This window comes from Cucumis melo, chromosome 4, assembly GCF_025177605.1.
Source record: "Cucumis melo cultivar AY chromosome 4, USDA_Cmelo_AY_1.0, whole genome shotgun sequence".
NCBI lineage: Eukaryota > Viridiplantae > Streptophyta > Magnoliopsida > Cucurbitales > Cucurbitaceae > Cucumis > Cucumis melo.
The window spans coordinates 33,289,039-33,305,826 of NC_066860.1; the positions used below are offsets into that span (position 1 = coordinate 33,289,039).

The 16,788-nt window shown below is 35.4% G+C and overlaps 3 protein-coding genes across 5 annotated transcripts; 1 reads left to right on the forward strand and 2 right to left on the reverse strand.

Moving 5' to 3' along the window:
- Positions 1 to 9: 9 nt before the first annotated feature.
- Positions 10 to 3,944, reverse strand: LOC103486490 (OVARIAN TUMOR DOMAIN-containing deubiquitinating enzyme 10). Of its 3 annotated transcripts, none has more exons than XM_008444470.3 (11): positions 3,554 to 3,937; positions 3,039 to 3,363; positions 2,810 to 2,949; positions 2,315 to 2,388; positions 2,010 to 2,064; positions 1,819 to 1,893; positions 1,636 to 1,709; positions 1,496 to 1,544; positions 1,205 to 1,289; positions 851 to 907; positions 10 to 414 (listed from the first exon to the last, which is right to left on the reverse strand). In XM_008444470.3, exons 2-11 carry the CDS (start codon positions 3,361 to 3,363, stop codon positions 335 to 337), a joined length of 1,014 nt encoding a protein of 337 aa, XP_008442692.1. In that variant the 5' UTR covers positions 3,554 to 3,937; the 3' UTR covers positions 10 to 334. The 3 variants fall into 3 exon arrangements, with proteins under 3 accessions (XP_008442692.1, XP_016899741.1, XP_008442693.1); XM_017044252.2 differs by having other exon boundaries at positions 3,039 to 3,137; positions 3,554 to 3,936; XM_008444471.3 differs by lacking the exons at positions 10 to 414; positions 851 to 907 and having other exon boundaries at positions 1,221 to 1,358; positions 3,554 to 3,944.
- Positions 3,945 to 5,955: 2,011 nt separating this feature from the next.
- On the forward strand, positions 5,956 to 9,641 carry LOC103486488 (uncharacterized). Its single transcript, XM_008444467.3, has 7 exons — positions 5,956 to 6,433; positions 6,671 to 6,767; positions 6,882 to 6,997; positions 7,533 to 7,577; positions 8,562 to 8,587; positions 8,772 to 8,907; positions 9,240 to 9,641. Exons 1-7 carry the CDS (start codon positions 6,049 to 6,051, stop codon positions 9,317 to 9,319), a joined length of 885 nt encoding a protein of 294 aa, XP_008442689.1. The 5' UTR covers positions 5,956 to 6,048; the 3' UTR covers positions 9,320 to 9,641.
- Positions 9,642 to 14,554: 4,913 nt separating this feature from the next.
- On the reverse strand, positions 14,555 to 16,575 carry LOC103486487 (uncharacterized). The gene has a single exon (XM_051084178.1). The coding sequence runs from the start codon at positions 16,374 to 16,376 to the stop codon at positions 14,958 to 14,960; it is 1,419 nt and encodes a 472-aa protein (XP_050940135.1). The 5' UTR covers positions 16,377 to 16,575; the 3' UTR covers positions 14,555 to 14,957.
- Positions 16,576 to 16,788: the final 213 nt, after the last annotated feature.

The following is a 16,788-nucleotide window of genomic DNA, read 5'->3' on the forward strand; positions in this document are numbered from 1 at the left end:
ACTTGATACTTTCAGGGAAATACATTTGCATTTCTGTCAAAAGAATCATTACAATCTGTTTCTCCCTCAAGATTCCAACCAATTAGACCAAACTGTATACAACTACAAAAATAACCAAATACAAACAACCCTGCTTAAGCATTATGGGGGAACAACAGCAGAAAAAGAAGGAAAAGATCAATGTGCTTTGTCTTTGTTATAAAAGACTTCAAGGCATGTGAATATTAGCCAATATTGGTGAATGTAAATCCTAACAAAGGATCGCGCTTGAAAAATAGATGTGTAGCAGTAACAGGACCAAAAAAGTTAGGAGTCTGAGGCAGTAGGGGGCTTATCAATGCTTGTTTCCAAACTTCCACCATCTTTTCTTCTTTCTCAACTCACTGGGTGGGGAATCTCCAGTTGATGGCATACCTGAATGAATATCAAAACAACAAAATGGATCAAGCTAGAACAAAGTAAAAGCTCAAACAAACAAAGTTATGAATATGTCCCTTATCGCTGAGGCCTCGAAGGTGATAAACATATTATATATTAAATATTCCCAAAAAGTTTTGAAAGCGTCAACCATTGACGTCCTAAATCGTCTAAGCCTTGTTGGCATGTTTGAAAAAAAAAATGAAAGTAACTTCTCACAGAATGTCACTTTATTTCTTTCTATTTAACTAAATATACATTAGGCATCCTCGTAATGAAGAATAACTTAGAAGGGTCAAGGGTTGCTAAAGCAAACAAGTCTGCTTTCTTTTCCTTCTTTTTCTCCCATTTCGTAGGCTTAGCTCTTGGTTATTTTATCAGACGACCAATTCAAGCAACGGAAACACAATAGAGAACAGAGAATAGTATTTACCTCCCTGAGGATGAATTGAGTTGTAATGCACCTCTGCCCAGAAACTCAAGAAAATCACTGCAAATGCACGGTATAGCTATAGTCAAAGACCAATAAATTGATGAGGAAGAAAAATGAAGGACCTGAGCCAAGTATTCCATGTAAGTAAACTTAAAAACAATGAAGAATGACAAATAAAACCGAGGATTAAACCATTGTCGAGATTACAAGTGTATGACTTTATGATGATGAGAATTATAATTGCAGCAGAATACAATAATATAATGGAAGAAGAGAAGAGATGCGAGGGATGAGAAAGTTAAAAATCAAGAGAATAGTAAGATCACCGGTCATCTACAAATACGTATCCTTTACCTCCTTTTGTCTTCTGAGAATTTGGAAGAATCTCTATGCAGCAGTTATCCTTGAAAGAAGTTAAAACAAATATTTGCACATCATACTGCATCAGAGGATACTTGCGATGTTAGACAAGGATGAAATTCATGTGTAACGAACTTCATATTGTAAGCTGCATGCCAAATCATGTTCTTGAAGCAACAGATACAATAGCAGATAACCAAGGGAATTATCTAGAATATATTGACATATAACAAGAAAAAACTTCGTTGAAAGAAAATTAAGGCAATGAATTCTATGTAGACCTACCGAGTCCACGGCTGCTTGTAAAGTGACATGATCCCCCCATTCCCCATTCCTGCTTCATAGAAGTAAAAGGTTAACATGGTGTTTTGAAGGAGAGTAAAGAAAAGAAAAAGAAATCAAAGATACAACACAACTGTTAGAACCTGGACATCTTTTCCAAGTACTCATCATATGCCATTGGCACATATCCCTCATAAATCTCTGGATGTGCCATAAGCTTTTGGCATGAAAACAAACAAATTGAAGACTTAGAGTTGTGGTAAAATGCAAGATAACCAAACAAATTCGTATTAAGTATATTGTTTCTGTTTTCTAGGATGACAAACCTGATTTACAACTTTCTGTCTCACCAGCTCGTGATTGTCGGGTGTTCCATATAATTGATCAGATAATGCACGAAACTGGGGAAGAATACAGAAAGAATATGACTGAACCCATAACCATTATTTTAAAATGAATATAAATCCAGTTGGGGAAAAGGAAAGGAAGAAGAGAGAGAAAGCTGAGAACAACAAACCTGACAATTGCCATCACCTTGAACCTTTCGTTCAACGAAGTCATACACTTGTAATCTGAATTGAGAGGAAAATTCATCATCAGTTTTAATAGCTAATATCAATCAATTCAACAGAGTATTGTAGAGGGAACTTGTATATTCAGCACAATGATATCATACTAATATCTTTTTATTAGCAATGCCAAACATTATGACAGAAAATAGAAATCTATTTGTAATGAAAAAACAGAAGGCTATGGCCTAGCAGGTTTCTCTTATTGTACGTTTTCAAAAACAATTTCTTCAAGTACAAATTTTTAAGATACCTGTCCAGCAGCCTTTCATGATCAGAAGCTGCTTCATCAACTGATGGAATTTCTCCATTAATTCTTGGAACATGCTGCTCAATTAACATAACGGGTTAGTCCCAAAATTGAACCCTCAGAAAACATACAGATAAAAAAAATTAAATCGTCACAACTAAGAATCCACAAAGAACTACAGCAACAAGCTGTAGAAATTACACACAAAAGTTTCTTTTACTGTACACAGAGTTCATATGATAAACATTTAAGATCCACAGATAAGAAAGAAAAAGAAATGTCCAGTGCCTTTCTTTAGAACAAATCATTATCTTGCATCCCACAGTATGACCATAACAAAATACATATGGAGGTTATACAAAAGTCAAGAAATAATGGAAACTGGTAGCAAAAAACAAACAGACAGACATCTTGAAGACCTCCAAGAACATGTGAAGGGAAAATGATTATGCAGAAATAGGTATAGGTACAAGCGGTGCTTTAAATATTCAAACCTACAGGAACAGGGATCACTTGATTGAATCTCCAGAGTTCTTCACCATCAAGTGCATATAAATAGGAGAAATCCTCGTCCCCAGGACTAGAACATGAACTAGAAGGATCCATAGTTTCAATATCTTCCTCGACAGAAATGCTCTCTGCAGTAAGAAATTAAATGTCCTCAAGCTAACAAAAATTCGCTACACAGACTGAAATGAACACTGAAATAGAAAGGGTTATTGAATACCTGAACTATTATTATTCCTTGGAAATGGATTATTCCAAGCAGTTGTGTATATGGGACCTCGCAATTGATCCTCTCTTTCAAATGGACATCTAGAGGAGTCTGTAATTGATAAGTGTGACAAATTTTCTTGCAGAGTTCGTGCAATAATCTCATCATTCTCCACACAAGTGTGTTCTAAATTGTAATGATCTCTATAATAATTCCCAGGGTAATAGTCATCTACGGCTGTCATCTCCCCGTAATACCCAGAATTAAAAACTGAATCACCATCAAAAAGACGAAGACCCCACTGAATGACATCCGATTCATAACCAGAAGGAACCATCTAGATGCAAAAACATACAAGTTTTCCCATATTGAGTGTGTTAACAAATCCAAACAAACAACTAAAGAAAAAAAAAACAACCAAAATTTCCACCATTTCAAGAAACGAATACTTAAGAGCAAACACAAAGCAACCCATTCGTAGTAATTTAATTAACAATCCATTTATGTGATTTTCACAAACAACTTACCTTAATTTCACAGCAAGTACGATCAAAAACCACGAACGAAAGCTCCTTTTAGCTCGAACGAACAAGATGGGTGGGTAGTACAGGAAAAAAGAGGTTCACAGGTCAGTGTGCAATTACAGAAAGCTAATTAACACCACTGATGACGATGAACGCATTGAAAACGAAAATGGGCAAAAATTAAAAATCAAATAAACAGTAGCAATTCATGCCAATTGCCATATATATACATATACATAACAACACTATAGTTCTCTCTTTCGACGGCGTTTAAACGCTGAGCGAGTTCGTTCAAAGAACTGGCTATGGCTGCCCATTAACATGCTTCGAACAAGACTACAATTCCAAGAATACGATCGATAAAATTCTAGTTTAAGGGGGGGAAAAGAAAAAAGGAAAAGGAAAAGGGTCTTAATCAAAAACCCATGGCTGTTAATATGAGAGGCCGTATTCGACGGTGGTGATCGGCAATGGTCAAAGAGTGGAAGCGAAGAGAACGGTCGAGATTGGACTCTGGATGGAAGGTGGAAAATCAAACGGCTACGATTTGTGGGGTAGCGGCCGACCTTTGGAGACTTTTGATTGAAAATAATCAAATTAGGGAAAAAAGAAAAAATAATATGCCTTTTCCTTCAAATTCAATTCAATCTCAGGTCCAAAGGGTCCCACAAACATAAAAACTGACGTCATAATGCTTCTATAAAAACTCAATTTTTATGTCAAATAAATTAGTTGTTTTTCATAATATAAAATTACGAAATTGTTTTATATAAAATTGGAAGTTTATGGGCGTAAAATAAACTTTGATTTCTATTAAATTTGTTGATTTCGTTTTAAAAAGTTGGAGCATATCAAGAACACACATTAAATTAAAAGTTTGTATTTTTATTAACTTTCTTTTACTTTATGATAATATAAAGTTACTATAAAGTTTTTCATGGTAAATATTATAAGTCTTGCAAACAATACATCTATTATCATCTTAAAAGTTTATTCGATTTTTAACGAAACAAATAGAAACACAAATTTAAATTGTACATAAACAAAGATGTGCTCATGCTAATATATGGACAAGAATGAGATAATATCGGTATTTTATATTATTTTTGAGAAAAAAAAAAACATATTTGTAGTAAAATCAATATTGGAATGAAAGAAATATGATAATATAAAAAAAATAAAAGTTGGAAAGGGAAGTTTTAGGAAGAAAATGACTATTTAAAATAATAATAATAAAGAAAATGAGCATTTTTGAAATGGTGGATTAAGATGTGTGAAAATGAATGAATGGATGTACCAATTAAGATGTAGATTTTAAGTTTAAATAATAGCCTTTGTGATAAGATTGTTTTAGAATAACATGTTTGTTATGTTGCATTCTAAATGATTCCTTAAACGTCAACAAAAAAAATTTGTAAATACTCGCAATTATCTTAATTTAGAAGGTAGATTATATTTCTAAATAAATAAATAATAAGTAACTTTCCAAGGTATTTTAAATAGAACTTATCTTAGTGTTGGTTACTTTTTCAATTTTTAAGGATATGCAAAATGTCGTATTTAAATTTTATGTACTTATGTTAGCATAGCTATAAATATTCAATGATCTATTGGACATAACTTCCAAAATCTAGTTAAACAGACTCAATTATTTTATTATTATTAATTTTTTTTAGGAGAGAATGAATTGTTGGAGTTGATAACAAAAAAATTGAAGTAAAATATTTTAAACAATAACCAATATAAGTATAGTTTGGGGTGAACTGTGAGCTAAATTCGATATAGTTCAAAATAACCCAAACTTAAATAAAGATGGTGTTAAGAAGAAGCGGAGGTGAGTTGTTTGAGGTTTGTAATTGGTCCTTAGATTTTGGGTTTAGTTTTAATTTAGTCTAAAATTTCGAAATGTTATACATTTGGTCCTTTTGATTTTAGTTTAACTTTAGTCCCTAGATATCAAAATGTTACAATTTACTTTTAAGATTTGAGTTTATTTCAATACAGTTCTTAGATTTCAAGATGTTGTATTTTTAACCTCAATTGTTCATTAAATACTCACTTACAAAGATCAATATTTATTAATTAATTTAAAATAATTATGACGTAAGATTTTAAATTTAATTTAAAGAACGATGAAGAATAGTAAAATTTAATTAACTATAATTTGTTTAATTATTTTAAATACATCAACAATGAGGACCAATAATAAGTATGAAGTGAAAATTGAGATTAAAATTGTAAATATTGAAATCTCGAACCAAATTGAAATAAAATTCAACTTAGAATTCGATTCCATTAGAATTAAAATTATAATATTTTAGAATCTAGGAAATAAATATACACAATCAAAAACTTAGATAGGAAAACAAAACATTTTTCCCTTGGAAGATAGATATTACAAACAAAAATGTGAGATTCGTCACAGTGGCGCTCATAGGCTACAAAAATAGTAAAGCTTCCAATAAATAGCATAGCAGTGTTGCTGCCACAGTCGAACGATGAACTCAGCGCTTCGAAATGCTTACTTTATTCTCTCTCACTCCTTAAACCCTAATCCAAACCCTAAAACCTATCCCCTAATTCTCTGCTTACATTCCCTCCAATTCATTGCTGTTTCTCGTCTTCCACTGCGGATCAGCCGTCACCGTTCGACCCGTACTTCTTCATTCTGTTCCTCTTCCACCATGGCTGGCACTAACGCCGACACCGACGCCCTTGCCTCATCTTCTTCGGTGGAGAAGCAATTCGAGCATTTCAGAGCTCAACTTCAAGATTCTGGAAGCTTACGTGACCGCATTCGAAGTGTGGCTATGGAGATCGAGTCCTCCACGAGGTTGATACAGGCCAGCTTGCTTCTGGTTCATCAGTCTCGTCTCACTCCTGGTATTGAATTTTTATCTGCATGATGATGTACTGAAATTCGCTGTTGAAATGCTTCTGTGATTTGGAGGATTTTGTTTGTGTGGTTCTGGTTATTGAAGGAGATGAAGAGTTTCTCTTTCGTTCTATTTCCTGTTTTCGATATATTGAGTCATGAGACCAAAATGTAGTTGGTTGGGATTCATTATGGTCAGATTACTCAAATATGAAATTTCTATTTTCCTTGATTTTCTGGTGTAGAGGTTCTTGAGAAGCCAAAAGCGCAGGTTGGTTTATTGAAGTCGTTCTACAAGCAACTTGCTGAAATTCTTCGCGAGAGCCCTGGTCTTTACTATAGGTGAGATTACTATTCGTGGTCTACATTTTTCTTGGATGTTCTTTCACGATTCATATTGCTGTGTGGATCTTGTTTTTTGCAAGTTGCTAGTGCGTTCCTTACGTTTTCATTTAGGTATCACGGAGACTGGAGGAGTGAGACACAGACAGCTGTTTCGTTGCTTGCTTTTATTCATTGGCTAGAAACGGGAGAACTTCTTCTGCACCCCGAAGCCGAGGAAAAACTTGGGCGTATGTATTTCTTTTCGTTTCACATTTGACTTTAAATTAAGTGTTTGAGTTTAATGAACTTTATAGGATGGTTGTCTCTCTTCTGCATTTGTGTCATGATTGAATTGCCTATCATCATAATCATATTTTAGTCTATAACCTGAGTCCCTGACTGCATTGATATTCAAACCTCATATTTTAGTCTATTGAATTTGTCCATAAAAAGCTTTGCGTCATGCATAATTACTACTTTTTTTTTTTTGCTATTTCACCTCAATAGTGCAATTTACCTTTTATCTTAACTATATAAGTTATCTCAGTATTTACTTTTAAATAATATTCTAATTTATACTTTTCCCTAGTCACTCTTCTCTATATCATTGCTTTCACCAGTGTGGAACAAAGGGAACTGATTATTGAATCCTTGTGTTTAGAACTTTCTGCCGTTATTGAGTTGTTCATGATTTCATCAATATGCTCTGCCTATTTTATGTCTACTCTGAAATGGCAAGCTTAGAAATGAACTCATTACTTTGTTTTTTTGGTCTAATTGCAGTAAATGAATCTGACTTCAATTTGGATGTTGAAGACTATCTTATTGGTGAGCTTTCAATAATTTCATATATTTCTTACCTCAAGTTTCAATGAGACGTATTTAGAGGTTATAAAAAGTGTGCCTGACGATGCTCTCTGTCAAGCACTTAGTTGTTTTTTAGTTTCCTTTTCTTGCTTTTGATTCCCCCTTTATCACTTTTGGGCCTCTTATAAAGAAATGGAATATTAATATATATATTCTTTCATCTTCTCTTGACATTTGAGGCATTGGAGTATTTTTATTACACACATACTTATTTTTGCTAGTTTTATACTTTATTTTTATATTATAATGCATTTCTATTGTCTATTTCACTATATGTAATCACAAATTTTTGTTTCATAGCACGTCACTCTGGCAATCCTTTTTATACGGAAGCTCCTAGGCAAGCAAGTTGCTAATTGCTATGAAGCAAACCTTGCAGTTTGTAATTTGTAAACACCGGTTTCTTTTACCTTCCATGTTTATTTTGTAGTTTTGTGAACCTGTGGTCTTTCTTGAGAGAAATAACTGCCATTTCTTCAATGTGTGGGGATCTGTGATATATAATCCTTCTTGGAAGGAAGGAAACTTCCGTTTTCTTAATGCATCACCCGTTTTCTTTTTTGCCTTCCTTATTGGTGATGATGGTGCATTTTCTTCTGATAAGAACCAGTATCTTAATGGTGTATTGTGTTAACACAGTTTTGACAATAACTTTTGCTCTCAATTAATGAATGTTTATAAGAAAAGAATCAAGTTCCAATAATTTAGAGATATGGCATAGGAGAATTAGTGATGTGGTTGATTTCTGTAAAGAGCATTGCACAGGAAAAGGATATGTTGGTTTGATAGTGGAGTTCGAATTGGTAGTTTATGTAGAGTTTTTTGTGTCCAATTTTCATGCAACGGAGCTCTGTAGTTCCGAGCCAGTATGCTTTCTCTCCAACGATTCTTCTACAATTTAGCCATGTTGGGTTGCTGATTTGGATATCTTTGTTTATTTTGCAGGAATATGTTTCATGTCCAATGAATTGGTGAGAATTTTTAGAACTTTTAGTACTGATACTTTGACTTGGAAGAAAATAATTATATCAGGATTACAAAAAAGTTCAATTATAGTTGAAGAGTTATTCCATTTGAGATGCTATCTAATATCTATCATGCTTAAGTCCTTGCATTTATAACTTATAATAAATTTGGTGTTAACCCTTTTTGTAGCCACGATATGTTGTCAACCAAGTGACAGTTGGAGACTATGATTGTCCAAGAAAGGTGCTCAAGTTTTTTACCGATCTTCATGCAGCCTTCCGTATGCTTAATCTTCGAAATGATTTTCTCCGCAAAAAATTTGATGGTATGATCTTTGTTTACACACACGTGTGTCTATTCATGTTCCTTTTGCATTTCATCTTCTCATATAAAAAGTAGCCCGAGGCCGAGCGCTTCCCTCTTGAGTTAGGGGTGGCGTGGTATTCCACAGGGAGAGGTTTTTCAAATTGTGGCGCACTGTCTGTGCGTTGGGCTTACATTATCACTTTGTGGGGGCTCCCATGGCCACTTTGCCGCTCTAGCTTTTGCAGTCAAAGCGATGGGTTTTGCCCTACATCCAAATCCTCTATCATTTTCTTCATCCCGTGATTTTCATTTTCATTTGATCTTCTCATATGAATCATTCCATTGCAACAGGCATGAAGTATGACCTGCGAAGAGTTGAAGAAGTATACTACGATGTTAAGATTCGAGGTCTATCGACAACGGGTGATTAAACGAGGATACAATCCTTGTCAATGTTACCAGAACCAGTACACAAAGGAAAATGGGGCGACAGTCCATCGTTGTCTTGGTTATATCTCAAGGACGTTCTTAGGTAACAAGTTTTGCTTGGTACAAAGATGGAAAACGATCCCTTGTAAAAACCCTTACTCTTACCATGGGGCATTCTCCAAGATAATAGCGATTATTACATAGGGTTTTTTTCTTTTTTAGTCAAGCTTTCATGTTACTGAGTAGTCATGTTATCAAATCATTTATGTTTTATTAAGATTTTTTGCAGGTTACATGAATGGATTACAAAGTAATTCTTCACTACTCTTGCAGGGCATTGGTAACTTCCTACCATATTAATATAAACCATGGGATGGTTTTTTAAGGTACATTTAATGATTAATTTACATTGATTGAAGGTGTGCAAAAGCCAAATAAAGTAGTGTCCAAACGTTAGAAGTATGATTATTTACACACCCTTAGGGTTCAAAGATCCTTGAAATTATAGTCGATAATGGAATCATAGCCGATGCAACCTCTCTTTTCATTTTTTTTCATGAAAATCGAAGTAATTTATGATATCTTAGCATTTTAATACATTATCGAAGGAGGAGGAATTGACAAATACTAAATCAAGGTCTTATTAAAATTTTAATAAATTAAATATTATCTTTTTTTTTCTTTTTTGAAAACTATATTAAAGATTATTCGTTCAATGAAATTGATAATTTTTCTTGGATGATTATAATGGGTAACAAATTTTAGAATAATTATTAAGTATGTAGCAATATTTTTAAAAAATTGCAAATATAGCAAAGTTTATCGGTGAGACTTTTATCATTGATAGATTCTTATGGTTTATTGATAGACCAACATTTGTTACATGATCTATCACCGATCTATTTCTATCATTGATAGATTTTGACAGATTTTGTTATATTTGCAACTTTTTTAAAATGTTGTTATATACTTCATTATTTTGAATATAATTGCTATATTTGCAATTATCTCATTTTTCAATATAGACCGTCTGTGTTTTGTGGAAATTAACTTTGTTGAATTGAATATTTTCTCTTGAAACCAAATCATTTTCGTGGATTTGATTTATGAATGAAATATCACTCCGACATTGAAACCTGCATTTAAACTTAAATAATAATTTAAATAAAAAACTTGTCAATGATTTGTTCTTCCACCCCCCATTAGTCAAAAGAAAGAAATAGGAATATTAAACAAGAATGTTGAGAAATTATTATCATTATTATATTAGTTCCATTTCCTTATAATCCTCGACAAAATTTGACCTTGAAGAGGAATCATCGTATAGGACTCGAACATGTATTTGCTTTCTACCAATGTGTTCAGTATCATTGAAGATGTTAATAAAACCTAAACGAAGAGCTTTTTTTTTCTTCATTTTTTGCTTGGTGTGTGTCAACGTTAAATAGTTCAAGGGACTCAATAAGTAGAAGCACGGCGTGCCTCAATGGTAATCTAACACTTGCTTCTTATAAAAAGGATAATTTTGACACATTGTAGTATGTAGTTATTAACGATATTGCTTTAGTACCCACAAACAATTACATACTATTAAAAATGAGATATTTTTCAAAGTTGACCTGCCATCTTAAATCAAAAGTATACCAAGTCAAACTACCATTCACCTAAGCATATGAAGGTATTGCCATTATTGCAGTAATTTTTCATATAAATACTTTTAACCAAGTGTAATGCGGCTGTGGGCATCATGACTTGTGAGAAAATAATAGACGTCCTTTGCACACTTAGGAATGGTGTGTGCTCATAATGCCTTTCAATTAAAGAGCATCTCCTCAATTTGAAAGTAAAAGTACATTCCCTATCAAAATTGTTGATTGTACCAAAATTCCCCACATTAGCCACTTTTCAGTCCCCACTGGGAGGTCTTCTAGGTTTATTGTGTTCAAATATTCATCATTAGCTAGAGAATGCTCACATTATACATGCTGTGTTGAACTGTAGGGTGCTAATGCTAGGATTTCATTTGGGGTCATTTCCCTTTTTCCTGCGTTGGTTTCTCTCTGATGTTCTCCAAAAGGGGGTCATCAAGTACTTCAATAACGCATTTACCAAAGAAAATATCACTACCTCGATATGGCTATATCTTAGTGAACGGTTCTGAATTTCGTATGTACTACTGAACTGCGTGCGAAAGTTTCTTCTCTTCTAGATCCTCGCTTATTTTCCTAACTGAGCCTATGGAGGTACGCCTATCACAGCTCATTACCTCTTTTGGGGAGAGTGCTTCTACTATTTTCATCCTCGAGAGGAGCTCATCCGTTGTTGAGGCTATGCAACAGCCTATCAATCATCACCCTCTTTCTTATAAAAGCAAGCATTCTCTTTCCAAAGGTTCCTTGTTCTGAATCCATGACCATTTAGGGCGCAATTCTATCCTATCTTAACAACATCCTCATTTTGCACAGTTCAAACTTGTTGGGTCTTATGTAGCTCGACACCTTTTTATTTAGGTGTAAGCCACTCTTTCCGATCCTCTTTCAAGATGAGCTCATGCCTAACAAGGCATTTATAGTTTATCTTTTGTGAAGGAAAATGTCTACTCTCTAGAATTTCTTCACTGGATCAAATTCATGTTAGCATGGAAAGTCAAATCTTCTTTAGAGGACAGCATGTTTGCACTTCCTTGGGATCACTGTTCCTTCAAGAGTAATTAGATGTTCAACTAAGGCTATACAGCACCCCTTCCTCAAAATGCAGGTTTGAACTCCTCTTTCAAATGTGTTTTGAGTTCATCCGATATCAAGCTTATCACCTATCCACTTCACTAGGATGTTCTCTTTCCTATGGTCTTCCCACTTGAGATGAGCTCATTTTGTGCTAGATTTACATACCCCATCATCTCATCACATGTATGCTTTTTGTCAAAGCATTCCATTTCAGAATTTCATGCCTGTTGGGTCTCGCGCCTCTTCCCTAATGTGCTCTTACATTGGTTTCCTTCGTATGAGCCAGTACAACGTGTTAGTCCACAGATGTTGTGTTCTTATTGTACTGTAAAGCATGTAGCCGATGGTGGAAACACCAAGGAAGATTGATGGAAGGTAAACTTGAGGAGGCATCTAGCTGAGCCACTTTAAAGGACAATCCCAAGCTCCTTTCTTTGGCATTGGGATTAGGTCGACCTCAATATACTCAACCTAGTTTGTAAAGGAAGATCACATTATCTAATAAGCAAGCTTGGTAGCTTGTCCTACTTATCTAATGCACTCATCATACCCTGCGAATGAGTAGCACATATCATACTAGGTTTGTCATTTCAACTTCAAATGGTCGGTCCCACATGGGAGGGATGTAAAAGTTTTACAAGAAATCGAAAATTTGTTAAATCATAAATTGATAAAGAAAAGATCACAACTGAAAAAATCAGAGTACAAGAACCCAGATTCAATATCTCTAAGCAAAAGCAAATGAAACAGCAAAATTCATCCGTCATTTGTGATAAAAAAAAAACCTTTAAATTTTCTATCTAGACAGCACAGAAGAAAGTAAATTGAGATATGTTTATACTGTATATATAGTTTTCCCCACAATTATCCCGAATTTAAGAGAAATGGCATCTTAAAAGGTGGTTGAACTTGAAAGATTCCAAGAAAATCAAGCCACAGAACACACATTGATTTTGAAAGATAATAAAAATATCTAACTTTGTCCTTTACAAAGTTCATGCACCATAAAACGTGAACTGTGAACCATGTAGTCACACGTCACAACACATCAGGAAAATGTGAAAACCAAACAGATCGGTTGAGCAAAACCAAGCATTTCTATTGCCTACACTCCCACGCGTGGTTTGGTTGGTGAGAATTGAACAAATTCAAACCTTCCATGAAAACTCAAACAGATAAATTTAAGATTTCCATCAATTCAATCCGATGTCTTCCTATTTCTATTTCCTCCATTCCAAAAAAATAATAATAATAATAAACAAACAAACAAAAGAAAATCTACTAAAATATAAGGTGCAAACCACAAATTGGAAATAAATAAATTAATCGAGTCAGTTTTGTTAGTTTGAACTATATTTGTTGGTCGGTTCAGTTAGCTAAAACATTACACTAGATAATAGTTGATCCATTTGATTCAATTTCAATTTGTCATTTGCAGTATTTCTACTAATTTGTCTTGTGGAGCAACGAATATTTATTAAGTTGAAGTACTGTGAGTAGTTGGAGTTTGATAAACCAATGTTTAAAAAGCCTCTAAAGGCTCATGCCTAGGCGCTACACTTGCTTGAGAAGGCTTGGGTTTAGCGTGCACAATCCTATTCCGTTCTAAGGCACTGGGCTTGTGCGTTATGGCTTCGGACTTCTTTTTTATTTTTTAAAAAAACCCTAACCATAATTATTGGACTATCATTTTTTGCCTTACACTTTAGACACAGAAGACTCTTACTAATGCATTTTAATGCCCCTTGAGCGTTAAATAACACTAAGGTAACTTACAAGAACGGCAGAATCTAGGTTAGTTTCTCTAATTTCAAGTAGACCAAGGCTGTCAAGCCCAGATGACAGTACTCTATACGTCATAACTAAAGGTGCTAAAATTTTCTACTTCAGATAATTTAAAATTGTAATATTGAGAGGGGAAAAAAAAGCAAGAAAAGGATCACACTTCCAACCCTCCCAAACTAATTTGAGCTGTGATAAAATCTCAGCTTTTAGTTTTTACTTTAACCACGACAGCACCTTAAATCATTACTACTCACATGGACCAAATGATTAAACCTCTTCTTCCTTCACCTTAATCTCTGATTCCTGAAGTTACAGATTCATAAAAAAAAATGTAGACAGACTTGACTTGGTGGTGTCCTCGTCCAATAAACTTCAATGATCCCATCCCGAACGATACAACAACAGTCTAATAATCATTCAAGTCAACCCCCCCACCCCCCCCCCCCCCCCCCCCCCAAAAAAAAAAGAAAGAAAAAAAGAGAAAGAAAAAGAAACCCAGGATACTGGATTAACCTTGCTCAGAATCTCAGATACAAACCCATAGCTATTAAATTAATAATTACAAGTCTTTCTGGTCATATTGGTTGACTTCTTCTGATTCAGATGGAAGCCCATAACTAGTAAATTAGTAACTGTGCGTGTACAACATGCACGCAGCTTTCTTTGACAATTACCATGACCAGTTATAATATTTAAGAGATGAGTTTAAGTAAACAATACTAAGAATGCCAGCAGACAAATAGGAAACCTTCACTACTTTCCAATATTCAAGCCTATATAGTTCAATCTCCATACTGAACGGAATGAAAATACTTAACAGGCCTATAGTTTTATCTACAGCGCAGATTCTTAGGACAGTCCTAAATATCTTAGCACCAAAAAACAGATGTCAGCAAGGCATCCCACCGGGATGGATATGATTCCTGTAAAGTATTCTGATGTAAAATATACACAGGTAGCATGCAGCCTAGAAAGAAGGTACATACAGAGGACATTGCTCGGGACACTACAGAAGCAAATACGGCTGGATATCTGGAAATGCAAAAAAGGGATGCACAAAGCAACGAAAAATTACCAGTAACTTTCCTTTGGTTCAGCAACTTGCCCCTATAAAGCTGCCAATTCATCATTATCTAAGCCCCTCGATCAAACCTTCCAACTCTCTACGGCCAAACCTCTGGCCCTGCACTTTGGCATCTCTACACTTAGCAGCAAAGTAGAAGGTAAGCCAAACTACCATGAAATAGACCTCTCCCACAGACTGAAAAAACATGGCAACATTTTTTCCACAAACTCTTGCAAGAGCCCATCTCAAGAAAGAGCCACAACAGATGGCTTCCAAACACTTGATTTGAATAGCCTGGTTTAACATGGTCAATATCAAATAACACCCTTCCTTCAAAATCTCTCTACCAGTCCGCCTTGCATCCACAATAACAACCCAGGCATCCACAGCAAAGATGAATGCGACAAGAGTATCTAGCAAAAACCAGGCAAACAGAAATCCAGAGATCTCTTTTTCATAACCACGAATCCACGGAGACATTATGGAAAATGGCATCAATTTCAACCTAACGAATAGCTTGAAAAATGAATACTGATCTTCGATTTCACCAAAATACCACAACCCAAGAAGCTGGGTTAGCGCGTCTCTCACAGCCCATCTCATCAAGATAAACCCAGAAAGCCTCTTGAACCCCAATCTTGACCCATCCCATACCATACCAACAAATGAACCAAACCTCTCCGTTAGATCATTAAGGACAGCAATGAATACAATACCCGAAGCCCATGAATACGTAACAAGAAAGCCAAGCATCACCCAGATATAAGCAGCAGACAGAAAACTCACAAAGAAGAACAGAGCTGCAGCGTCCCGACGACCAAGTTCAAGCCCTTTAACAAAAAATTGCAAATCTACAAGCCTATCCATATCCTGGTGCACATTTTCCCCTCCAATTCTTCTATCCTTTTCTTCCTGATCATCAGCGCTTTCCTTATCGTTAGAAAAAGAAGAACTCCGAGCTTTAAATCCCACTCCCGACCGAACAACTTCCGAAACCCTAATTCCATCATCGACGACCAGATCCGAAAACCCAGAGATCGAACTGAATTGAGTAAAAAACACAAAACTGGCATTAGGTGGGTGATTCCGATTAGTCCCAAAGAGGCCGCGCTCGTCATCCCCATCTCCGGAGAAGATATCATCATCTAGGGTTCCAACGCGGGTAAGATGCAGAAAAGGCCGACGACGCTGACGGCGCTGGCGACGGGCAACAGATGCAGACAAGGACGAGTCCTCGGAAGTCCGTAGAAGGCGTTGCTCTCCTGCAATGTCAAGGCGAGAGAGAAGAGCTTTGAGGGAAGGGTCGCGATCAATGAAGGAGGTGACATATTGGGTACCATTTTCAACGACGACCCGGAAGGAGAGGATAAGGAGAGAGAGAAAAAGAAAGGTGAAGAGATTGGATGTGAAGGAGGCTGTAGCTTCTCGGAGAAGCTGAGACGTACTGCGGAGGTTATCGAGGCGAGGGTGGTTGTCGGTCATAGCGGCGGGCTGTGGGCTTCGCCGGTTTCTTGAGGACCACCGCCGTGAGAGATGAGTTTCCGGTGGCGGAAACGGAGAATTGGCGGGTCAATGATCGGGATGCAGGTAGATAGAGAGAGTTGAAATCGAGCAAAAGAGAGAGTAATAGAGAGAGTGATTTTGATTCTGAATTGACAAAATAGGGATTAGACCATACAACGGTGATGCCAATGCCGACGAACATAGACGTTTTCAGCGCGTGCTTTTTACGCGTTGTTTTTTATTTTTTATTTTACTTTATTTTTATTTTTATTTTTATTTTTATTTTTATTTTACTTTATTTTTGTTAATACAAAATTTTGAATTTTGATGAGATAATTACCCATTTAGTTTCTAATTTTTTTTTTATATATTGGACGTTCTTAGTCCTAAC

Coding starts and splice junctions, on each gene's coding strand:
- LOC103486490 (XM_008444470.3), bottom strand. CDS start 3,363: ATGGTTCCTTCTGGTTATGAATCGGATGTCATTCAGTGGGGTCTTCGT. Junction 2,065..2,314: donor CATGAAAGGCTGCTGGACAG/GTATCTTAAAAA, acceptor CTCTCAATTCAG/ATTACAAGTGTATGACTTCG. Junction 415..850: donor CTCAATTCATCCTCAGGGAG/GTAAATACTATT, acceptor ATATTCATTCAG/GTATGCCATCAACTGGAGAT.
- LOC103486488 (XM_008444467.3), top strand. CDS start 6,049: ATGAACTCAGCGCTTCGAAATGCTTACTTTATTCTCTCTCACTCCTTA. Junction 6,768..6,881: donor AGCCCTGGTCTTTACTATAG/GTGAGATTACTA, acceptor GTTTTCATTTAG/GTATCACGGAGACTGGAGGA. Junction 6,998..7,532: donor AGCCGAGGAAAAACTTGGGC/GTATGTATTTCT, acceptor GTCTAATTGCAG/TAAATGAATCTGACTTCAAT.
- LOC103486487 (XM_051084178.1), bottom strand. CDS start 16,376: ATGACCGACAACCACCCTCGCCTCGATAACCTCCGCAGTACGTCTCAG.